General features: G+C 45.6%; 1 protein-coding gene across 3 annotated transcripts; it reads right to left on the reverse strand.

Annotated features, from left to right (window-relative positions):
- Positions 1 to 1,488: 1,488 nt before the first annotated feature.
- On the reverse strand, positions 1,489 to 22,381 carry LOC310657616 (protein FAM47E-like). 3 transcript variants are annotated; one of them, XM_083398551.1, is made up of 8 exons: positions 22,196 to 22,380; positions 21,563 to 21,944; positions 16,366 to 16,529; positions 10,412 to 10,565; positions 7,538 to 7,735; positions 6,636 to 6,779; positions 4,204 to 4,281; positions 1,491 to 2,045 (listed from the first exon to the last, which is right to left on the reverse strand). In XM_083398551.1, the coding sequence occupies exons 2-8, from the start codon at positions 21,929 to 21,931 to the stop codon at positions 1,917 to 1,919; spliced, it is 1,236 nt and encodes a 411-aa protein (XP_083254677.1). In that variant the 5' UTR covers positions 21,932 to 21,944; positions 22,196 to 22,380; the 3' UTR covers positions 1,491 to 1,916. The 3 variants fall into 3 exon arrangements, with proteins under 3 accessions (XP_083254679.1, XP_083254677.1, XP_083254678.1); XM_083398552.1 differs by having other exon boundaries at positions 10,412 to 10,562; positions 22,196 to 22,379; XM_083398553.1 differs by lacking the exon at positions 6,636 to 6,779 and having other exon boundaries at positions 1,489 to 2,045; positions 22,196 to 22,381.
- Between the last annotated feature and the right edge of the window lie 2,763 nt (positions 22,382 to 25,144).

Here is a 25,144-nt window from a genome sequence, read left to right on the forward strand (position 1 = left end):
CTTTTTGACATGCTGAATTAGTCCTCTTTGTTGCAGCTACACTGTTTTGCACCATGTAAAAGTTAAAGGTAAAGGACCCCTGACTGTTAAGTCCAGTCGCAGACGACTCTGCGGTTGCGGCGCTCATCTCGCTTTACAGGCCGAGGGAGCCGGTGTTCGTCCACAGACAGTTTTTCTGGGTCATGTGGCCAGCATGAATAAACCGCTTCTGGTGCAATGGGACACTGTGACAAAAACAGTGCATGGAAGTGCATGGAAACACCTTTTACCATCCCGCCAGAGCGGTACCTACCGTATTTTTCGCTCTATAAGATGCACCAGACCACAAGACGCACCTAGTTTTTGGAGGAGGAAAACAAGAAAAAAAATATTCTGAATCTTAGAGCCCAGAACAGCAAGCGGGATCACTGTGCAGTGAAAGCAGCAATCCCTCTTGCTGTTCTAGCTTCTGGGATAGCTGCACAGCCTGCATTCGCTCCATAAGATGCACACACATTTCCCCTTACTTTTTAGGAGGGAAAAAGTGAGTCTTATAGAGCAAAAAATACTGCATTTACTTGCACTTTGATGTGCTTTTGAACTGCTAGGTTGGCAGGAGCTGAGACCAAGCAGTGGGAGCTCACCCCGTCGCAGGGATTCGAACCGCCAACCTTCTGATCGGCAAGCCCTAGGCTCTGTGGTTTAGACCACAGCACCACCTGCGTCCCTTTTGCACCACGAGTTACGCATAAATGCCTAATCTGCCATTCACTTTGAAGCTGGGAGGCCAGGATTAAAATCCCCTCTCGGTCATGAAGCTCACTTGGTGACTTTGGATCAGTTGTTGCTTAGCCTAACCTACCTCACAGGGTTATTATGAGGATGAAATGAAGAAAGGGAGTACTGTGTACTCTACCTTGAGCTCCTTGGCAGTAGTAGACCTTAGCAGTAGTTTCCTGTGGTAACCTAATCACTGTCGTTTCTGTCGTTTCTGCTTTAAAATGCAAAACAGAATTGCAACTGGTTTTTCAACACTATAGCGGGACTACTGCATTTTGCCTGCATGTATAGCCTGCTGCATTTTCGCCCAAACAAGCAGGCTTGATGCAGCCATGTGGGTTGGGAAGGGTCTGTTCACCTAAAATGCACCAATCCTTTTCATCACTTTTTAAATTAGTAATTCTATCTATCTATCTATCATCTATCTATCTATCTATCTATCTATCTATCTATCTATCTATCTATCAATCAATCATATCATCTATCTATCTAATCTATCATCTATCTGTCTATCATATCTATCTATCTATCTATCTATCATCTATCTATCTATCTATCTATCTACATCTATCTATTTATCTACGTATCATCTATCTATATCTATCTATCTATCATCTATCTATCTACCTATCTATCAATCATCTATCTATCATCTATCTATCTATCTATCATCTATCTATCTATCTATCTATCTATCTATCATCTCTATCTCTCTATCTATCTATCTATCTATCTATCATCTATCTATCTATCTATTCTAAAGTGTTCTGAAAGGTTTTGCTGGAAGATTTGGGGGAAGATAATAATTAAAATATTAGTAAAATGGTAGTAACCTGCCCAATAGGAGGATTCCTTTTTTTAAAAAAAAATTCATTAGTACGAAAACACTTTCACTTTAAGTGCTGTTGTGAAAACCCTCAAAACGACACCCCAAATCTTCTGCCTGGTTCCTTCTTCCCTCCCCAATTCCACTGCCCCCCCCTAGGACCCCTGGCTCCCTGCTATTGAACCTCAATTCCAGTCCCCCCCCCTCAAAACCAGCTTGCTCACCCCCACACCTCCCTCAACCCAGCCAGGCAATCGCTCCAACCACTAGGCTGGCCTACAGTAGACCCACGCTCACTTAGGCCTCCTCTTGATAAGTTCAAGCTTTTATATTAATTCCCCACTGTTGATGCAAAATCTTCTCCCGGCTCTTCACACCTCTGAAGTTCATTCCTGGAGCGTCTCAGGACCCCCACTCTTGGTCCAGCTGCTTCTTCTACAGCCAACATCTGCTGCAAGAACTGGATCAAAACACACAGACTTTGGTTTGTTTTTTTAAAAAATGGAACTCTTCACTATTTTCTGTAGTGCGTCTTTCACACCTCTCGACTAAAACTCCCACCTGGAAGGGGCTGGTGGGGCTGTAGTCTAAAACCTATGGAGGGCACTAGGTTGCTGAAGGCCACTCCAGTGACTACAATCTAATCCTGTGTTTCTCCTTTGTTTGAGAGCCAGTGTGGTGTAGTGGTTAAGAGCGGTAGATTCGTAATCTGGTGAACCGGGTTCGCTTCCCCACTCCTCCACATGCAGCTGCTGGGTGACCTTGGGCTGGTCACACTTCTCTGAAGTCTCTCAACCCTACTCATCTCACAGAGTGTTTTTTGTGGGGGAGGAAGGGAAAGGAGAATGTTAGCCGCTTTGAGACTCCCTAGGGTAGTGATAAAGCGGGATAGCAGATCCAAACTCTCTTCTTCTCTAACTTGAGTCTGCAGCTGTTGTTGGACTACAACTCCCATCACCCCTAGCCGACTAGGGGTGATGGGAGATGTAGTCAAACAACAGCTGGGGACCCATGTTTGAGAAACTCCTGCTCCTATATGGTATCTGCTCTGCCCTTTGAAACCCTAAGAGCCATAGGTGCTGACTCCCTGGGGCTCTTGAGTGCCTGAGCACCCACAAAATTCCTCATGAAGGAGCCGGGCACCCACAAATTTCAGCGCCAGGGCCATGCATGCTGCATAGCACCCACAGTCATGGGGCCAAGTTGGCACTCCTGCTAAGTATAGACCAGCAAGTGCCAACGTGTTGCACCCCAGAATACAATTCCCAGCAGAGCCAGCCAGCATGGCTAATGGCCAGGGATGGTGGGAACTGGAGTCCATCAACATCTGGAGGCCATCCTGTTGACTACCCCTGATGTCGACAATACTGGGTTAGATGGATCAAAGGTCTGACTCATGAGGAGGCCCTCTTCCTCCTAAGGAAGAGCTCTGCTGGACCAAAATCTCATCTGTTCCAACATCCTGTTCTCGCAGTAGGGAACCAGATGCTTATGAGAAGCCCTTAAGCAGGAGATGAGCACAATTTTTAGAATTATTACGTATTTTGTGTTTTTCATATTGTAGTTTAATAATAATAATAATAATAATAATAATAAAATTAAATAAATAAAACTTTGTATCCTGCCCTCCCTGGCCAAAGTCGGGCTCAGGGCGGCTAACATCAAGTACCGTATTTTTTGCTCTATAATACTCAGTTTTTCCCTCCTAAAAAGTAAAGGGAAATGTGTGTTCGTCTTATGGAGCGAATGCAGGCTGCGCAGCTACCACAGAAGCCAGAACAGCAAGAGGGATTGCTGCTTTCACTGCACAGCGATCCCTCTTGCTGTTCTGGCTTCTGAGATTCAGAATATTTTTTTCTTGTTTTCCTCCTCCAAAAACTAGGTGCGTCTTGTGGTCTGGTGCGTCTTATAGAGCGAAAAATACGGTATATACATAACATTAGTATAAAATCAAACAATAATTAAATTACCTCCTAAAAACAGGTCAAAATCAAATTCTAATTAGAAGGCTTTCCGCAGGGCTAGGGTTGGGAACAATAAGTGCTCATCAGCCCAAGTGTTTACACTGAGCTTATATGGGCCTGTGAGAATTCTGGGAGGCCTCTTTCATATTTGTTCTTATACAAAAAGAAAAGGGGAGTCAGGCTGAGCAGAACAACTCCGTCTTGCAGGCCCTGCGGAAAGATGTCAAATCCCGCAGGGCCCTGGTCTCTTGTGGCAGAGCATTCCACCAGCATGGGGCCAAGGCCGAAAAGGCCCTGGCCCTGGCCCTGGCCCTGGTCAAGGTGAGCCTAATCTCTCTGTGGCCCAGGATCTCCAAGATGTTATTATTTGTAGACTGTAAGGTCCTCCGTGGGGCGTACCAGGAGAGGCGGTCCCGTAGGTACGAGAGGGTCCTAGGCCCTATATGTTGTGATCCGCTCTGAGATCTATGGATGAAGGGCGGTATACGAATTTAATGAACACAATATAAATACCGCTGTCCTGACTTGGGATTCCCAGTGACTGGTTTTCAGAAGCATTTTCTAGCCCCCCAAAACAATGCCTCAGTATATAGAAAGGGAGCAACCAAACTTGTTCTTGATCACTGATAATAAATGTGTGAGTTTAAGCCTTACATCTGGGATCCGGTAGCCTTTTCCTTCAAGGAATTCCTTAAAAGCGTACGTTCCATGAAGCTGCATGATCTCCATATCCTGGAAAGTGATTCCAAACCAAAGCATGTTAAGATGCACATTGAGAGAAATTTAAAGAATACCTAGCTAAATATTGTGAGATAAGATAATTAGAAAATTCTTGGAAGTAATAAATAGGACTAGGAGTAGAACAAGAATATGTGGCATTTAATATTAAGGATTTGAATATTAACAAAGGTGAAGAGGTTAGTAAATGAAAGGAGTTAATATTACGAGAAATATGAATTTGGAGAACTGTTATACAGGTGATATAATGAAATTCAGTTAGAGGGGATTCGAGGAAGCCAGTCACCAATATAAAGAGATTTAGGTAGTTAACATTAATTTTCTTTCGTGTTTACCATATTTTTCGCCCTATAGGACGCACTTTCCCCCCTCCAAAAATGAAGGGGAAAGTGTGTGCGTCCTATGGGGCGAATGCAGGCTTTCGCTGAAGCCTGGAGAGCGAGAGGGGTCGGTGCGCACCGACCCCTCTCGCTCTCCAGGCTTCAGGAGAGCCGCAGCACCAGCCCCACAAGGGCGGGGGACAGCGGGGAGGCGGAACACCGCCATCATGCTGTCTCCCGAAGTGGTTTGGAGGCTGACGGCGGGGAGACGCGTGCTTCTCCCCGCTGCCAGCCCTGCAAGCTCCGGGGACAGCTGGGAGGCGCAGTGCGTCTTCCTGCTGTCCCCGGACCTGGTCTGCAGGCGGGTGGTGGGGAGAAGAGCGCTTCTCCCCACTGCCGGCCCCACAAGCGCCTGGGGGGGAAATACATTTTTTTCTTTATTTCCCCCCAAAAAAACTTGGTGCATCCTATGGGCCGGTGCGTCTTATGGGGCGAAAAATACGGTAGTTTATTGTAGTGTATTGTGTCTTTCTTGGTTGTGTGATGTGTTATGTTTTATTTTTGATAAATGTGGAAAATCAATAAAAAAATTGGGCAGGGGGGGGGAATGCACATTGAGGGACTATTTCCCCCCTCCCTTCCCCCACCCCAGCTCTTTTCTTCTTCTTCACCCCCTCTGCGTCTCTCCCTTTCCCTCACCGCTCAACTGAGTGCGAACACACACAAATGTATTATCTGTGTTTCCAGGGCCCCCAGAAGTGGAACACTGGCCTGATGGCATTCATTATGAGCAGGGCTATGCAGTCAGAGCAGGCATGATTCGCAACAGCCCCCATTAAGTTCAATGGCATTAAGTGCCTCGGATGCCAATATAAGCTAGTAAACCAGGCGCAGGGATTTTATCTTGACCTACAAAGCCCTAGGGACGCGGGTGGCGCTGTGGGTTAAACCACAGAGCCTAGGGCTTGCCGATCAGAAGGTTGGTGGTTCAAATCCCCGCAACGGGGTGAGCTCCCGTTGCTCGGTCCCTGCTCCTGCCAACCTAGCAGTTCGAAAGCATGTCAAAGTGGAAGTAGATAAATAGGTACCGCTCCGGCGGGAAGGTAAACGGCATTTCCATGCACTGCTCTGGTTCGCCAGAAGCGGCTTAGTCATGCTGGCCACATGACCTGGAAGCTGTACACCGGCTCCCTCGGCCAATAAAGCGAGATGAGCGCCGCAACCCCAGAGTCGTCCGCGACTGGACCTAATGGTCCCTTTACCTTTACAAAGCCCTAAACAACTTGGATCTACAGAGCACTACATAGCCATTAATCTGTTGAGGTCCTCCTGGAGTGGCTTCAGCCAGCAGATGTGCAAATTAAGTCCACTAGGGGGAGAGCCTTAACTGCAATTGTTAGGGATTCTGCAAGAGGGGGCAATATGTATCTGAGCAGAGATCAGACCAAGATCGAGGCGGCTGAGATGCTGCTGCTGCCTTTCCATTCACTTTTCTGGTCCCATTTTGCACATCATCATCATCATTTTTACCCACCTTTCATCCTAAGGTCCCAGTATTCATACATCTTGTGACAGCTACATACATGATATATATCACTCAGCCTGGACACAGAAGTCCTCCTCTGAGGGCCTTCTGGCGGTTCCCTCACTGTGAGAAGCCAAGTTACAGGGAACCAGGCAGAGGGCCTTCTCGGTAGTGGCACCCTCCCTGGGGAACCCTTCAGATGTCAAGGGGTAAACCACTATCTGACTTTTAGAAGACATCTGGAGGCAGCCCTGTTTAGGAAAGCTTTTAAAGTTTGATGATTTATTGTGCTTTTAATTCTGTTGGGAGCCTCCCAGAGTGCCTGGGGGAACCCAGCCAGATGGGCAGGGTATAAATAATAAAATTATTATTAGTACTAGTAGTAGTATTATACATCCCAATGTTACTCTTTCGTTGACTGCATGACTGATGCGGAGTCTTTCATTCGGAGAAAGACACACACACACATACACATACACACACCCCCAAGTATTTGGTAATACCTTTTCACCCAATGCCCTCTTTGAATTCCTGGAGCTTCTGTCTTTTGCTTTTGGATCTTCTAAAGGTTTCTGTTTCTTCCAAGTCTTTGGGTCCAGGTACCAGGCACCATACCTGATCTTCTCAGACTTGGATTGACAAGATTCCTGAATGATAATAATAATATTATAATAATATCATCTCTCATTGCATTTTTTAAAACTGCATCTCAAACACTGGGTGCCTCCAGACCATGGGTAGGCAAACTAAGGCCTGGTGGCCGGTTCTGACCCAATTGCCTTCTAAATCCGGCCCGCGGACGGTCTGGGAATCAGCGTGTTTTTACGTGAGTAGAATGTGTCCTTTTATTTAAAATGTATCTCTGGGTTATTTGTGGGGCATAGGAATTCATTCATTTTTTCCTAAAAAATATAGTCTGGCCCACCACATGGTCTGAGGGACAGTGGACCGGTCCCCTGCTGAAAAAAATTGCTGACCCCTGCGTCCAGACTGTCACGGTTAAGTTGTGGGTGAACATATCAGACGACACAGCGATTCTTCAAACAGCTCTTGTTTATTCACAGGCCAGAACAGAACTGAACTGAAGGGTTCAGCCAGTCTGCTTATATAGAGCTCCAGTACAACGTAACTGTAACAACTTTCTCTAACTATCCAATCACTGAACGTCACTTTCGATCCCTTATTTGCATATGTGGACCTGAACTATCTGCAGTATCCCCCTGCTGGCCCAGGGTGAGAACTTCAGTACATAACAGTCACCCTTTTGCAAGAGGGATTAGAGCACTTCAGTTGTATGCAACTGAAGCAGATTAAAGCACTCCTTTGCCCAAGCTCTTTGCTTTATCCCAAAGAACAGCATAGCAAGTACAAGATGACTAAACCTGGGGACCCAAGGGTTGCTTACCTTGGAATGGCTACCTTGATGAGCATCGCTTCTCAGGCTTGTCTGGGGAGATGGCATCCCTACATACTTCCGCAACTCAGCAGGCAAATAGTTCAGCTCCTCAACGTGTATCGGGCCAGACAACGGGGGCTTGGTTTGGTAATTTGTATCAAAGAGGCTTATAATGGTGGCTTCATCAATGTCGTATTTCTCTCCACCCTGGAATGGTAATTCAATTAAAACAGGTTTATATTTATATTTATGTTTATATTATTTATAAATATATTCCAACAAAAGGGATATTTATTAACTCGAGTATATTTTCGCCATTCACAATTGCAGATTAGCCTTGGTAAATATCCCTTGATAAAAAAATCATTTGATTTTTATCTTTATTTTAGTAAACTTAAGAATCAGTTTTAGGTCTTAACAGCATGAAATCTTGCGAGGAGGGCGACTTACAAAAAGCTCAGGCTTCTAGTGATTCAGAACATAACCAATCAAGGATCAGCTGCACCTAAGGAGTTCCCTATTGATCAGCTGATTGAGACTGATAGCAAGCCCCACACTGGCTGCTTGCAGGTCCAGTTTGGATTCAGATCTATGGGGCTCATCTCACTTTACTGGCCGAAGGAGCCGGCATACAGCTTCCAAGTCATGTGGCCAGCATGACTAAGCCGCTTCTGACAAACCAGAGCAGCGCACGGAAACGCCATTTACTTTCCCGCTGGAGCGGTACCTATTTATCTACTTGCACTGGTGTGCTTTCGAACTGCTAGGTTGGCAGGAGCAGGGACCGAGCAACAGGAGCTCACCCTGTCATGGGGATTCAAACCGCCAACCTTCTGATCGGCAAGTCCTAGGCTCTGTGGTTTAGACCACAGCGCCACCCGCGTCCCAATACAAAGTTACTGATATATAAAAATCAGTATCGATTCATTTTCCTTCTGACACAGCCTCCCACTCAGCCTCTAGGTTCTTGCCAAGGTCCAAACAAACTCTTCGCTAATCCACAAAAGTCTCATGACAAGAAGAGTTTCTGGAAACGGTGGACATCACACTAATTTGAAACTCTTGACTTGTTTTCTATGGGCAGGCCCAAGGGGGATGTTGCTTCCTCAGCTGCCCCAGTGGCGTAGCAAGGTCAGGTGGTACCCGGTGCGGAAAATTTCTTGTCACAATCACACCCCGCATTGAAATCTAGTTGGACTCCCAAGAGACTGCAATTTACTCCCAGTATAAAAATATTGGCTGTGATCTACTCATTGTGATTGCCAGGAGTTGTTGATTGACAAAAGTTGTTGAGCTTTCTTTAGGGGAGGGTTGGCCAAAGTTGTTGAGCTTTTTTTTGGGGGGGGGGGGTTACAGGATGGCCTGAGGGAGTTTCTGCCTCTCTCCTTCCCTCCACCCCTCTGCTTGTTTGCTCACCAGCCTCCTTCCTATCATCTCCCCATGCTCCCGGGAGCGTGGGGCTGTCAAAACAAAGAGGGGAGGGCAAAAGGCCGCCAAAGTGGCTCAACTCTCCCCTTGCCCCAACGGTTCGGGGTAGGCAGGAGTCGCGGGCAGGCGGTGCGCCGAATGTCACCCACCCAGTGATGACACCTAGGGCGGTCCACACCCACCTTGCTCCGCCCCTGAGCTGCCCACAATTGTGTCCCATTCAGACGTTCTCTCCACACCCAGGTCCAGTTACAGCAGGTTTGTTGAGCTTCCCAGGGGCTCCAAAGGGTGGGAAGAGGGGCCCCTCCACTCACATCTCTTTCCTCACCCCCCATCCTCTCTTCCTCTTCCAACTGATATGACTTGATGAGCGACACCTCTCAGACTGGAGCTTAACCTGTTCTGGATTTTGCTAAAGTTGAAATGCATCAATTCTGACAGGAAAACATGGCAGGGAATACAAATACAAACATTGCATATTCTGAGAGAAAATACAAATTTGGGAGTAAATTTAAAACCCACAGATTAATGTGAAAATGGAATGAAAAGGTCTGAAAATAATACGGAACAGAAATGGTCAGATTCACCGATCCCCAGTACAGAATCACAACAGGAAAAAGAGGAAGCTGCCTTATACTGGGTCAGACCATTGGTCCATCTAGCTCAATACTGTCTGCACTGACCAGCAGTAGCTCTCCAGGGTTTCAGAGAGGGAGGTATTTCTCAGTGTTACCTGGAGATGTTGGGAATTTACCATATTTTTTGCTCTATAGGGCGCACCTGACTATAGGACACACCTTGTTTTAGAGGGGGAGAACAAGAAAAAAAATTCTCCCCCTCTCTGCTCAGCACCCCTTCAGCGAAGCGGCAGGAGAAACGGAGCCCCTTCCATTTCTCCTCCCGCTTGGCTGAAGGGGCGCTGTGCAACTCCCTCCCTGCTGAAGCCGGGAGAGTCTTGCTCTCCCAGCTTCAGCAAAAGGAACCCAAAGCCTGCGGAGCTCAGCGGGACCTTCCGCTGCACACCGGAGGCTTCAGGCAGCTATCCCTGAAGCCTGGAGAGCAAGAGGGGTTGGTGCGCACTGATCCCTCTCGTTCTCCAGGCTTCAGCGAAAGCAACACAAAGCCTCCGGAGCGCAGAGGGAGCGCTCCCTCTGTGCTTCGGAGGCTTCGTGTTGCTATCACTGAAGCCAAGGAGCCTGCATTCGCTCCATAGGGCGCACACACATTTCCCCTTAATTTTTGGAGGGTAAAAAGTGCGTCCTATAGAGCGAAAAATACTGTAATTTTGGACCTTCTGCAATGTATGCAATGTTCTGCCACAGAGTTACGGACCTTCCGGACAAGTCAGTCCTTGCTTTTGCAGTTCCCCACATGCAACATTGAGACATTAATCTGCAGCATAAAACCTACTTCTGGTCTTTCAGCAAGATTGCATGCAGGGATTATTTTGCTCACCAGAGAATCAAACCACCTGCAGAACTCCTTGGCAGCTTGTTTCACATTCTCGCCAACGGGAGGGACATAATTCATCCTGGCCTCTCTTTCTCTTGCTGCTATTTCTGTTTTAGTGAACCACTTGTACGGGTCCTTGCCTTTGGGGTCCTTGCTGCTGGAAGCAATTGTAGAACAAAACCATTAACGGTGCAACCCATTCCCTTGTTTGTTTGTTAAATTTCCATTATCCTCTCCTCTCAAGGAGGAAGGGCAAGGCAGCAAACACCAAAGCAGTGAAAGAATACAATTTAAAATAAAATGTAAAACATCTAAAAAATATATTTAAAAGCATAAATGAGTCACATGTCCTCACAGTGTTTTAATTTAGAGAAAAGGCAAGTATGAAGCGAGATGATAGAAATTTATTTTTTTTAAAAAAAATGCATTGCATGGAGTATATGGATAGAAAAAAGTTTTTCTCGCTCTCTCATAACACTAGAACTTGTAAAAAAAAAGTGTGGGCGGCTAAAAGACTCCTAGAGGGTTAAGTCCAGTCAAAGGTGTCTATGGGGTGTGGCGCTCATCTCACGTCAGGCTGAGGAGCCGGCGTTTATCCACCAACAGCTTTCCGGGTCATGTGGCCAGCATGACTAAACAGCATTACTAAAAATGAGAGTGCACGGAAACGCCGTTTACCTTCCCGCCGCAATGGTACCTATTTCTCTACTTGCACTGGCGTGCTTTCGGACTGCTAGGTTGGCAGGAGCTGGGACAGAGCAACGGGAGTTCACCCCGTCGCAGGGATTCAAACCACCAACCTTCTGATCAGCAAGCCCAAGAGGCTCAGTGGTTTAGACCATAGCGCCACCCACATCCTTAGAACTAGACTTTTTACTAGAACTTGTAAACATACAACAAAGCTGAATGTTGGAAGATTCAAAACAGATAAAAGAAAGGACTTCTCCCCACAGCATATGGTTAAAACTATGAAACCCACTCCCACAGAAGGCAGTGATGGATTAGACAAATTCATGGAGGAGAGGGATATCAGTGGCTACTAGCCATAATAATAATAAATTCATTATAATATTTTTTTTATTTATACCCTGCCCTTCCCGGTTTAAAAACCAGCCTCAGGGCAGCAATCAGCGAATATAAAACATTGTTTAAAATGCGACTTAAAAACAGCATAAAACAGCATAAAATACAACATAAAATGCAGCATCAATATCAATAAAATTCAAAAATTCAGGGGTCATGGGGGGCGGGGGACCCAGTCAGTAGACATGATCACCAGGGCTAACTGGCCAAGTTGGTCCTACTAGAGCCAGCAAGGAGACCAGGGAAGAATTTAAATGTGGGGTCCCAGAAAGGGTTTCTTCATAGAAGAGAAAAGGGAAAAGGGAATAGAGAATCAGGCTAATTCCTTTGTTTTAAAAAAATAATCTTTATTGGTTTTTCAGTCACATACTCCACATACACACTTGCTATTTATCCATTTTGCATATTATTGTTCCTCTTCCATATTTGTCCATTTTTGTCCATAGAATATTTGTACACAAATAAATCCTTCTATTTACACAATTCTTGTTGTCTATCTATATTCATTTGCAACTACTATTAGTTACATTTGTCCTGTTATACATTTTGCTTCTTGTTATTTTTATTATCCAGTAAATTTCTTTGTATTTCATATTATGAGGTTTATTTCAGTTCAACTGGTTTCATTATTTCACCTTATCTTTCCGATATACAACATTAATTTTTCCCATGAGAATCATGCTAATTCAAACTGAAGGCCAGGCGGAATAGCTCTGTCTTACAGGCCCTGCGGGAGGAGATCAAGTCTATGTTTATGTTCTTCCTCCAATACTGAACGCCTGCCTAGAAGCTTCCTCTGCTGGATAAATGTTTCCTACCAGTTATCACTGGTATCCAAAGTACAAGAAAGAAGATTCCACCTAAACATTAGGAAGAACTTCCTGACAGTAAGAGCTGTTTGACAGTGGAATTTGCTGCCAAGGAGTGTGGTGGAGTCTCCTTCTTTGGAGGTCTTTAAGCAGAGGCTTGCCAACCATATGTCAGGAGTGCTCTGATGGTGTTTCCTGCTTGGCAGGGGGTTGGACTCGATGGCCCTTGTGGTCTATTCCAACTCTATGATTCTATGATTCTATGATTCTATCACAGCTATCAGTTTTCCCAGTAGTGATGTATGGAAGTGAGAGCTGGACCATAAAGAAGGCTGATCGCTGAAGAATTGATGCTTTTGAGTTATGGTGCTGGAGGAGAGAGACTCTTGAGAGTCCCATGGACTGCAAGAAGATCAAACGTATCCATTCTTAAGGAAATCAGTCCTGAGTTCTCACTGGAAGGACAGATCCTAAAGCTGAGGCTCCAATACTTTGGCCACCTCATGAGAAGAGAAGACTCCCTGGAAAAGACCCTGATGCTGGGAAAGATGGAGGGCACAAGGAGAAGGGGACGACAGAGGATGAGATGGTGGGACAGTGTTCTCAAAGCTACGAACATGAGTTTGACCAAACTGGGGGAGGCAGTGGAAGACAGGAGTGCCTGGCGTGCTCTGGGGGAGGCAGTGGAAGACAGGAGTGCCTGGCGTGCTCTGGTCCATAAGGTCACGAAGAGTCGGACACGACTAAACGACCAAACAACAACAACAAAATCACAGCTGGAGGGAGCAATGCTTCTGAAGACCAGTTGCTGGAAACCAAAGTAGGGGGTAGAGTCCTCAGATCCTTCTTGAAGGTTTCTCACAGGCATCTTGTTGGTCATTGTGAGAAGAGGAAGCTGAAGTAGATGGACCATTGGCCTGATCTAGCAGGCTCTTCTTCTCAGAAGCTACCGTTTTCTCTTTCTCCAAAGGCTCTGCAAGCACTGGACCCATTGAACCCCACAAGGTGGCATTCAAGAGCCAGGCAGTGCATCTGTGGTTCAAGTTTTACACTGGCCTTCAGACAGACCGAACCAACCTTAAGCATGGCAAAATTACACGCTGCAGCAGATCTTTGTGGAAAATGTATGTCCTTGTGCTATAAAACAGGGTGACCGAGGGCAACTTCAAGGGGGCAGAGGAACCTTCCCTGCACCTCACTGCCCATCTCCCCACAAGTGCTTTGCCCCTGTTGTTTTTCTCTTAATATGGTTCTGAGACCAGAAGTAATCCTTGACAGGAGAAAATACATTTGGGGTGAAATGATTTCAGGGGAAGTCAGGCAGAGGAACGTGAACAGAAACATCTGGAGATGCTTTCTACCATGTCGGACCACTGGACCATATAGCTCCATATTGTCTGCCACATATTGGTTGTCCGTAAAGTGGAACAAAAAATAAGCCAGAACATTTATCGTAGAAAAAGTCGTGGGATTTCAGCAGGAAGTTGTGGGGTGTGCAGTTACTGGAAATGGACCACCCCCAAAACTTTGGCACATGCAAACTGAGGGGGGAAAAATAGAAAAGGCCTGTGCTGGCCCAGGGGTAACCCATGAAACGCTGTCCAAAGGTTCCGCTGGGAGTCAGTCAGGCAGGACACAAGGCAGGAGACCAGGCAGAGGCAGGTTCTAGCAAACAGCAATGTTGCTCCCGCAACCTGGGGCAGGGTCCGACAGCCTTTTATCTTTGTCAGGGTAGCGGCTGGTCCTGATCCCCCGGTGACTCACCTCCCTGTTTCACCCGAAGGCAAGCACTCCTCCTGCGAATCTCTCCTTCTCTCAGATCTTAGTCCCTGCAGTTCGGGAGACGTCTGTGGGTTACTAGACCCAGGGGCCACCTCAGCCTCCCCTGACCCAACCGGTAGTGGAGCAGCTGTAAGTGATGGCACAGCAGAAGGCAATGAGGTAATCCCCGCATCTGGAGTCAGGGCAGGCTCAGGCCCCTAATTCGGCCCAGCTGGTGTTTGTTGCAGGGGAACCTGTGCAGACTGGGACTCTTCAGGATCAGGCCCCAGACTTGGTTCAGATGATGCCTGAGGCAAAGAATCCGGTGCAGACTGAGACTCCTCTGGTTCCGAGTTCAAGCCCAAGTCCCAGGCCATCACAAGGCCTAACCCTATAAGCTGCTTCATAGTTCTCAGCAGTCCCTCAGGGTCTTGTTCCAGGTGTTGGGTGTGCAACAGAGACAGAGCTGACTATCACTTAATATGGAAAGGTTTCAGGTTTTCTTACTTTTATTTGAGCAAGATGGGAAGCAGATGGATGTAAGGAGAGTGCAACTGTTGAATAATAATAGGGTATGTGGGGGGTTTTGTGTTCAGATTACCGTATTTTTCGCCCTATAGGACGCACCGTCCCATAAGGCGCACCTAGTTTTTTGGGGGGGAAATAAAGGAAAAAAAATATTTCCCCCCCAGGCGCGGGGTTGGGGAAGCCCGAGCTTCCCCCGACCCCAGCCCCCAAACAGGCAGCTCTCTGCAAGCCGTGGGAGCCCAGTGCTGGCTCCCGCTGCTAGCGGAGAGGTCCGCGAAGCCTGGACGCGCTGAGCTCAGCGCGCGCAGGCTTCAGCATGCAGGCACCTCTCCGCCAGCAGCGGGAGCGCTCCCGCTGCTGGCGGAGAGGTCCGCGAAGCCTGGACGCGCTGAGCTCAGCGCGCGCAGGCTTCAGCATGCAGGCACCTCTCCGCCAGCAGCGGGAGCGCTCCTGCTGTTTGCGGAGAGGTCCGCGAAGCCTGCATTCGCCCCATAGGACGCACCCAGATTTCCCCTTCATTTTTGGAGGGGAAAAAGTGCGTCCTATAGGGCGAAAAATACAGTAGTTTTGAGTAGAGTGCTTATGAATGGTTTTGGTGATTGTGTTATTATTTATATGTGCGCTTTTGGGTAATATTTGTGAGATTTTCCAGATGATACATATATTGTAATTATGTTCCATTTTCATAATTGTATCTTGATGCTTTGTGTACAATTTGAATATGTGGCTCTTATTTATGTTACTTATGTACATTGTTTTCAGATATCTTTGTTGCTTAATCATGTTTCTTATAGCGCAACTATAGGAGGATGACGACAAAGAGCATTGTTTTGTATTGTATGTGGAATTTGTACATATTTTTTCTTTGGGATGTGTAAGTTACTTAGAGATTTCTCTTGAAATATGAAGTGGTATACAAGATAGATGATAGATAGATAGATAGATAGATAGATAGATAGATAGATGGAAGTGGAATCACATATGACTGTCCCAATAGCATCTCGAGAACAAATCAACATGTTATTTAGAGGAGCCCATAATCTGTCAAGTATCACTGGACCCTTGTTTTCTGCTGTCCACATTATTAGGTGCTGCAGCTATGGGATAACCAACCTCATTTAGCCAACAAGTTTAAGTCTAATTAATGCATGAAGGAGTTAATACCATAGAGCAAGCTGTCCTGCCAGGCTTTATTCACCTTAGGAAGGACCAGGCAATCAAGCCTTTGCTTCCCTTCAGTCAGCCTGAGGAGCTCAGCATGTGAAGGGACTAAGCTGGTTGCTCCAGCTTAGCCACATGGCTCTCACAAGCCACTCTTGAGTTCCAATCCTACCCAATAATTAGGAACTTTCACCACTGTAATTAAGCCAGGTATGACTGCCTATGCAGCTTTTCCTGACTGCTGTAAGGAAAAGCGTTTGAAACTAATATTGGAAGAAGTTGTAAGTAAACAAATTTTAACATACCTAACATGTGGTTTTTTTCTATGCTAGGGGAAGAGGGAAGTTTTGGAACTCACAAGGACATATTTTAAAGGATGAACAGCCTATATTTCCCTGCTTTACTTTGCCACTTATTTCATGATTTTAATTCTCTGCTGGGGTTCTCCTTTGGTGTAAGAACCTGCCCCAAACATGGATCTTGGCATTCAGGGAATTCTGGTTTATATATGGTACTTATCTTTTCCTTACCACCACCGCCATCATTATTTCAGTACCTTCATTCTTTCAGAAGCGACCCATCATGCTCTTTTGCTGTGTGATCCCTGACACTCACCAGCCAATGAGCATGGCCCCTGATTGCTTCTTTCTTTTGTCCTCCAACCGAGACGGAACTGCAGAGGGAACTGGGTGCTCCTGTGTAATGTCAGCATCAGCAACAACATCTTCATTCATCGGAAGCATCTCTGGGTCCAAGATGCTTAGAACTTCCTTGAAAAGCTAAGAATAAAACAAGCCAGAAATAATTTCTCAGTGTAAATGGAACAAGAGTTTGGCTTCCTTGAACAAAATTTAAGCCAGCCCTCATTGAGGTATCAGTCGCTGGCTTTTATTTTACTTTTATTTATTTAAAAGCATTCATATACCCCTTAAAATTTGGGGGGGGGGAATATTTTCATCTGTGATGCATTACATTCATCTTTGTTTATTTGCACAAAATTTGCACACAGGTTGTAGGATGTTGCTGTTTATTGGGCATTGCCATTCATCATTATATGAGACGGGATGTACCTGCCCAACCCAATATTTTTCCAAGTTGGCACCTGTTATGTACTGAGTTGAATAGGGTGTTATGTACTGAGTTGAATAGGATCCAAACTGCAGCAGTCTGATTGGTCCTAGAACAATAGGATTCAGAATGCAGCAGTCTGATTGGTCCTAGAACAATGGGATTCAGAATGCAGCAGTCTGATTGGTCCTAGAACAATAGGATTCAGAATGCAGCAGTCTGATTGGTCCTAGAACAATGCAGCAGTATGATTGGTTGGCAGGAACCACCCAATCATGCTCCAGATAGAAGTGAATCCACAACCTGATTGGCTTACAGTAGAATTCCAGAATTAGCCAATCATGTGCAGCCCATTGTGTAAATAATGTATATAAAGCAGATACTTTGAGGGGACCTTCATTCATTCCTCCTCACCATTATGAGCTGAATAAAGAGCATGAAATCACTTTGCAACTCTGAGTATCTTTCAGCACCCCTGGGGGACAACTCTTTTTAAAAATTAAGGCTAAATTGATTGCACTATGGCACAATCATAGGAAGTGTGGAGATCACCATAGGAAATATTTTATAGAAGTTCACCACCAATGCAGGGATGGATGATGAAGGCAGTATGAACCTTACCAGAGTAAGTGGTCCAAGCATGACACTATTATGATGAGTCATGAGAATGAGTCATCAATGCTAGGTCACCCTCTCCTGGGACAGATGAGAACAGCAAGCCTGGAGTGTGACCTCCTACATGCGTTGGACCAAGGACGTGTGGGGACAGTCCCAGGGATGCTGATAGACCTGGGAACCACGATATGGAAATTAAGTGGCACTTCTAATGCATAGCAATGTTTTCTGCTTGATGAACGGGATGTTTCAGTTTTGTACCTAGTAAGACAATTTGAATGCATTTATCAGTTATTTGACCTTTAAAGGAGTTCACAGATCAGTTTCATTCAATTCTGGGGGGCAGATGTCAGAATATACTTTGCCATTAAGAAATTGTGAATTAAAAACTTGTTTAAAAGAAACCTTCCCACTTACCAGCCATAATATGTGCATCAACCTCAGCTTTCCATTGCTCAGATTTTGATGCTACTAAGGCCCAGAATTTAACTGCATCGCTCCCAACTGCAGCTTGTTCCAGTTCTTGGCAAAGTTGTTTGCAACGAAGCACATTTTTACTTTTAGCAAATGTTTGCATTTCCTTCCTTGTTGCACCATTTCTATTACCCATATTTCATTTCCCAATTGTATAGTCTGCCTTGCTAATCTATTTAGATCTTGTTTCTTTTTCCTACATTCCTCACCAGGAATCCCTCAGCTGGGAAGGGAGGCTTCCTGTTGCCTAACTGAGAGATTGCTCCCCACTCCTGCTTGCACGCAAGCTCTGATAGGCAGCTGAAGCCTCCCTTCACAGCTGAGAGATCCCTGCCCCGCTCCTGCTTGCACGCAAGTAGGAGTTGGGAGGCTGCTCCGATAGGTAGCATGAAGCTTCCCTTCACAGCTTAGTTGCTGGGGTCAGGGAAGGTGGAGGCAGCCCGGAAGCTGCATCTTAGAGCCCCTGCACCACCATCATATGGGGACTTCTGAGCAGCTTCTGAAGCCAGCCAGAGCCAACTGCTCTGGGCTGCTGAGACTGCCGCTGCTGCATTTCCCGGGGACATTAGATGAAATCCGGGGACACTCCAGGGATGGAATTTGTCCAGGGATTTATTTGCAAATCCAGGGACTGTCCCTGGGAAACAGGGACATCTGGTAACCTTATCTCAGGAGGAAGGGATTTTGTGCCTCTGGTGATATATATACCACCTTAGCTGGCTTGGGGTGACGGGGACATATTTTGCAATTCTGCCTCAGGTTGTACATTAGAGGAAACAGCAGAGAACATGTGGATGTCATGAGACATTTGCACTAAATGCTGTTGAATTTTCATGAGGATATTTTTTTTAATTCATGAACTGATACGGAAATGTGGAAAACTGAAGACTGGAAAAATGAGAAACAGAGAGAAACCAAAAGTGACAGACTCTCCCATCCCTATCTAATGTAAGATCCAGCCACCAGCATGGTGTAGAAATTTTGGTCTGTTGTCTTTAAAGAAATAGAATCAATTTGTAGTATGAAAATTGTACAATCCCCTCTCTTAGTTCTGCTGGGGAATATAGATGAATCAAATCAGCAATTATGCAACAGGGGATGCCTAATCTTTATTCTAGCCGCTGCGGGCCTTATAATTGCCAAACATTGATATTCTGCCATGGGACTGTCATTAGACTCTTGGTATATGCAATGGTCATTTGGATATTGTGAGTACAGTGGTACCTCGGGTTAAGTACTTAATTCGTTCCGGAGGTCCGTACTTAACCTGAAACTGTTCTCATCCTGAAGCATCACTTTAGCTAATGGGGCCTCCAGCTGCTGCTGCGCCGCCGGAGCCCGATTTCTGTTCTCATCCTGAAGCAAAGTTCTTAACCTGAAGCACTATTTCTGGGTTAGCGGAGTCTGTAACCTGAAGCATATGTAACCTGAAGCGTATGTGAAATATACTCAGAGTCGCAAAGTGATTTACTGCTCTTTAATCAGCTCATAGTGGTGAGGAGGAATGAATGAAAGTCCCCTCAAAGTATCTGCTTTATATACATTATTTACACAATGAGCTGCACATGACTGGCTAATTCCGGAATTCTACTGTAAGCCAATCAGGTTGTGGATTCACTTCTGTCTGGAGCATGATTGGGTGGTTCCTGCCAACCAATCATACTGCTGCATTGTTCTAGGACCAATCAGACTGCTGCATTCTGAATGCTATTGTTCTAGGACCAATCAGACTGCTGCATTCTGAATCCTACTGTTCTAGGACCAATCAGACTGCTGCATTTTGGATCCTATTGTTCTAGGACCAGTCAGACTGCTGCAGTTTGGATCCTATTCAACTCAGTACATAACAGTATGTAACCTGAGGTACCACTGTTTTATGTTCTTAAAAAGGAAATTTAAGGGATTTTCCAAGGAAATGGCAAACCTTGATTAGATGAGGGTTGGAATACAGGCTGGCATCTTGATGCCAACAACATTCTACAGTTGCTGCTGCTGGTGGGGAAATATTTGCATCTGTGAGCAGCACCACAAGAAAATCCCATTTGGAAACAGCCAAAACTTCTTTCTACAAACAAGCGTAGATGTAAGGAAACTTCTCAGAAATGCATTAGAAATAATGGACCTCATTGTGAGCTGGGCATATAATCCTTATAAACAAAATTCAGGAAAATGCATGGGAATAATGATGGCCTTTCAGTTTGGACCACAAACTGCCAAGCGATTGATGGCTTCAGTTTCGGGTTGGCTTCAGTCTATTATGAGCATGGTTCTTTGATGCCCCTTACAACATCAGTAAAAGTCCCCTGCAGTAAGAACCCTGTTCCCCCACCGTATTTGTGAGGTGTGAGAGCCCGAAAAGGGAAGTTCCTCTCATTTGTATTTTACAGAGAATCCCCTGTTGGTATCGCGTGAGAGATATAGCAAACGATGCCGGTGGTGCACAGCAGATTATTCCTTTCACTAACTCCCCTTCAGTGGTGAAATCTCAGTGGTAGCATGCAAATTGTGATTAGATGTTTTCTCATTTGCTGCCCTGTGCCCCTTTGGGTGGAAGGAGGGAATATAACTTTACAATATCATCATCCAAATCAAATACCAGCAAATTTAAGCTGTGCAATTAAATGTGATCTGTAGCTCTTGCAAACAATCCCACTTCCCCAAAGGACTAGACTGTTTGCAAGAAGGAAAGTGATAGAAAAAGGCAATGGAAAGTGTGGATAGTGCCTGCTTCGACACAATGTCATTTAAGTTGCCCGCAGACTGATCAGGATGCATGCTCAATAAACAAGTGAGCCGGAAACGGCCTGTGTCACAATTAGGGATAGGCAAATCTATCAAGTTGATTTTCTCTCAGTTTCTCATTTTTCCAATCTTCTCTACATTTCCACATCTGTTTGCAATTTTTTAAAAAGAGTCCTCATTAATATTTGTCGGCAGCTTGCTTTAAATTTCTCCTAATGTATACAAGTTTCTATGTGACTTTGCCTAATGTAATGCATTTTTGCATGCTGTTTTAATTAATAGACCCACTTTTATGCATGCATTTAGTGCAGTGGTACCTCAGGTTAAGACCTTAATTCGTTCTGGAGGTCTGTTCTTAACCTGAAACTGTTCTTAACCTGAAGCACCACTTTAGCTAATGGGGCCTCCCGCTGCCACTGCCCAATTTCTGTTCTCATCCTGAAGCAAAGTTCTTAACCCGAGGTACTATTTATGGGTTAGCAGAGTCTGTAATCTGAAGCGTCTGTAACCTGAGGTACCACTGTACATGCATTTTTCTACACATTGCTTGTTCAGAAAACTGCCCTTAAAAATTAAGAGAATGGTAATTCTACCATGTGTTGTGTGAATGTCAAAAGATGAGTTGGTTTCATTTCATGTGTTGCTGCAGGAAGTGTGCATTAGGTAGATTTGCCTTTCTATGTGACCTGAAACAAAATCCTCCCCCATTCTTCCTGTTGTTTAGTGGGAATCTCCTTTCTTGTAACTTGAAGCTATTGGTTCGAGGCCTAACCAGGAGAAAAGAAGTTTCCTCCATCTTCTATGTGATAGCTCTTAAGATATTTGAAGATGGCTATCATATCTCCATATGACAACCCTTTAGATTTGTTTCAGCATTAGCTGAAATAATTTTTGCACAAATGTTGAACCTTACCTCTGGTGGAATGCTTTCTTCTAGATGAGGGTAGAGGGCTAAGGGGTGCTGGCTAAGGCAGTACTCAATCTGAGCAATGTAGTCCCTTCTGGCTTGCAGATTTGGGCTGATTTTGGAGGTCTTCGTCTGGGGCTTGGTTAGCATCCTTTTGGCCCTCTGTTGCATTTTGCCTGGGTCCTCAGGTTTACTAGGGAGAATAATAGGGGTGAGCCCCTTTGGGCGTCGGATGACAATGTTGTCACAAGGGGGAGGGAAACCATCCCTGAAATCGTCCAAGCCATTTTTCAGGAAACGCCAGCGCTGGCCGTTTAAGGAATCCAAAAGCCCGGATTTGTTAAGGGAACGCTTTTGAAAGCATTTAAAGGGCATTTTCTCCTTGCATCTGGAAAACAACAACACTATGTTAATAATAATAATAATACATACATACATACATACATACATACATACATACATGGTTCCAACCACCAAACTTGCAGGATCAAACTGAAGTTTGTAGATTATCTTTACACTGTAAAAAGATGGAATTTGCCACACAACCGCAGTCCATATTTCTGTGGGGCTTAGACCTGGGTGTGTTTTCTCAGAACTACAACTGTTCTTAGCTAAAATTGCAATTGGAAGAATACATACCAGCAGGTGAAAGTAGCAAAATTCCACACAAAATCTGGCAGCTAAGACGTGTGCAAATATTGTATCAGACTTTGGCTGGCTGGCTTCAGAGTTTTCACAAAGCGGCAAATCTTTGCCTCCCGGTAGAAAGGAGACAACTGAGCGCCGTTAAGCATGTGTGCTTGGTGTGTTAGGGCTTGGTTGTTGTGGCAACCGAACTCTGCCGAGCTGGTTCATTCACGGCAGCAAATTTTCTACAGGCAGGGACGAAGAGGATTTACCCACCTTTTATGCTGTAAGGAAGTAACCTGATAACACCAGTGTTAACAGAGAAATCTGAGGGCTCCCTTGGACAAAAAACAAGGACACCAGCCAGGAATACCAGAGCAAAACAGTAGCTTGGTCTTTATTGAAGACTGTCGTGACAGGACTCCCACCTGCCACCAGAAGGAACAAGATGGAAGCTCCGAACAAAAGAGAACCCAAACTTTTATTAGCTGCTAATCCCCATGTTACCCCCCCCAAAAAAACTACATCACTAATACATCATGGTTACATCATGAAAGGGGAGGTCTGGTGGCAGTAATCTGAGCATCCTGGACCCTGCCCCATGGTTCTCCTTGCCCTCCACCAAACACCCATCAAGTGTAACAAAAAAGATATTTACATTTCCCTGTTTCCCAGCCAAGTTAATCACACCCTTTTGTCTTCATCTGGGTTTGTTATTTCTGGAATGGCTACCTGTCTGGAACTCAGGTATCAGGATGCCAGGAATTATCACTCAGGCAGAGGGGCTGCTGAGTAGCTGACCTCACATGTCTATATGAATTTCTGAAGTTTTCCCAGTGAGCCAGTGCATAGATACATCTATCAGGGAATTGTTACATTTGGTATCGTGCAGCAGAGGCCCTTTGAATAAGGAGGAGGAAACTGTGATGAAGCGTTTTGTGGGGACAAATCACAAAAGTCACAAAAGTGATTGTGCTGATTTCGGTAGTGGGCTGCATGTGCATGATATCTGCTGGAGGGGCAACCCCCCCCCCCAACCTATACATTAATTCCTGCAACACCAGCAGAGGAAACCTTGAAGGTCTTGATCCAGAGAGCTCCACTCACAGCATGCTAGGTCAGACTGAGGGCCACATTCCCTTGCAAGCAGCATTGCAGGGGCCGCAAACCATTGATGTGTGTGTGTGTGTGTGGCAAACATAGATGTGGGGGGGCCAGACAGGCACTGCCCTCCATCCTAGCAAGCAAGACATTGTCAGAGTTCAAGGATACATTTCAGCCACGTAAAATGAGGAGAGGAGGACCCCAGTGGCGTAGCGTGGGTTGTCAGCACCCGGGGCAAGGCAAGTAATTTGCGCCCCTAACCCGTGGATTTGCGCCCCCTAACCCGTGGATTTGCGCCCCCTAACCCCAGATGTTGCGCCCGGTGCGGCCAGCCCCCCCCTGCACCCCCCACGCTACGCCACTGGAGGACCCAGAGCAAGGAGTCAGAGAGAGATAGAGGCCTCACGTTCTTCATCTCTTCACTAAAGGAACATGCAACTTGGAGGGTGTGTTACAATAATTCTTAGGTCCCAAATATAAAATAAATGTTCATAAATGTACAAGGCAAACACATACACATGAGTATATAAACCACATGTCTGAAATAGTACAGTGGTACCTCTAGTTGCAAACGGGATCCATTCCAGAGGCCCGTTCGCAACATGAGCAGAACGCAACCCGCGTATGCGCGTGTTGCGATTCGCCGCTTCTGCGCATGCGCGTAACCTCATTTTCCGTGTCTGCGCATGCGCGAGCAGCGAAACCCGAAAGTAACCCTTTCCGGTACTTCCGGGTTGCTGCGGGACGCAACCTGAAAGCTCTCAACCTGAAGCAAACATAACAAGAGGTATGATTGTACAGTGCTATCTCGGGTTACGTACTTAATTCGTTCTGGAGGTCCGTTCTTCACCTGAAACTGTTCTTAACCTGAAGCACCACTTTAGCTAATGGGGCCTCCTGCCACCGCCACACCGCCGGAGCACGATTTCTGTTCTCATCCTGAAGCAAAGTTCTTAACCTGAGGTAATATTTCCGGGTTAGCAGAGTCTGTAACCTGAAGTGTATGTAACCTGAAGCGTATGTAACCTGAAGCGTATGTAACCTGAGGTTCCACTGTACAGGAGAGCAATACCGAAGCCATTTTGACTCTCCCAAATTGACCTCAGATATTTCTCTGCAAGGAGGAAGGAAATCGGAAAAGCTTTCCAGTTGTCTTTAGACTGTAAGGCCATTTCCTGCAAATACAGTCTGGAAAGTATATGTTAAGCTGAGCAAACTATCAATAGGTGTAAGAGATCCAGGAACTAAGTATTTACCATCTCATGGCCAGGCTACCCAGAAAATGCAATCAAGTAAGGCATGATCAGGTATCCTGGCAGACAGGAGAGAAGCAACATTCTCAAATTTCCGCTGGAGACTGCCTCCTTCTGTGATGTATGTATGATGTTTCTGGGGGGGGGGGGGGTCTTGGGGTACAAGGTGGGCAATTTCAAAAGTCTTTATAGGGGCTTGCGCACCATCATTCTGGGTCTCTCCTACCTCCTTGCAAGGAGGGGAGGGAACTCTGTTGAAAAATAAAGATCTGCCTTGCTTTCTATGGATCTTGCCTCCATCCATTCATCTGTGACCAGTTCTTATGCTTCCAGTTGCTTCAAACTGCGCAATATTTAATATCTGCAACAGAGGTCAGTTCCACACAATAGCAGAATCGGGCCTTTAGTGTGCTGGTACCTTTCCTGTGGAACTCCATCCCACCATATATCAGAGGGGGCACCTTCCCTATTGTCTTTCCAGCACTTGCTAAAGGTATTCCCCTTTCAACAAGCTTTCTAAATGGAGATCTTTATCCCAGCAGGGATCTGTCTTGGATTTGAATTGCTTTTATGTCTAAGCCATGGTTGGTTTAAACATAGACAG

Source organism: Podarcis tiliguerta (genome assembly GCF_965153285.1).
Source record: "Podarcis tiliguerta genome assembly, chromosome: 9".
NCBI classification, from domain to species: domain Eukaryota; kingdom Metazoa; phylum Chordata; class Lepidosauria; order Squamata; family Lacertidae; genus Podarcis; species Podarcis tiliguerta.

Bases quoted from the DNA above. Each gene is read 5' to 3' on its own strand.
- LOC310657616 (XM_083398551.1), bottom strand. From the start codon at position 21,931: ATGCCCTTTAAATGCTTTCAAAAGCGTTCCCTTAACAAATCCGGGCTT. The intron at 16,530-21,562 runs GTAAGGTTCAAC...TTTTATTCTTAG, and splicing joins AAGAAAGCATTCCACCAGAG to CTTTTCAAGGAAGTTCTAAG. The intron at 10,566-16,365 runs GTGAGTGTCAGG...AATTGCTTCCAG, and splicing joins GGGGCCATGCTCATTGGCTG to CAGCAAGGACCCCAAAGGCA.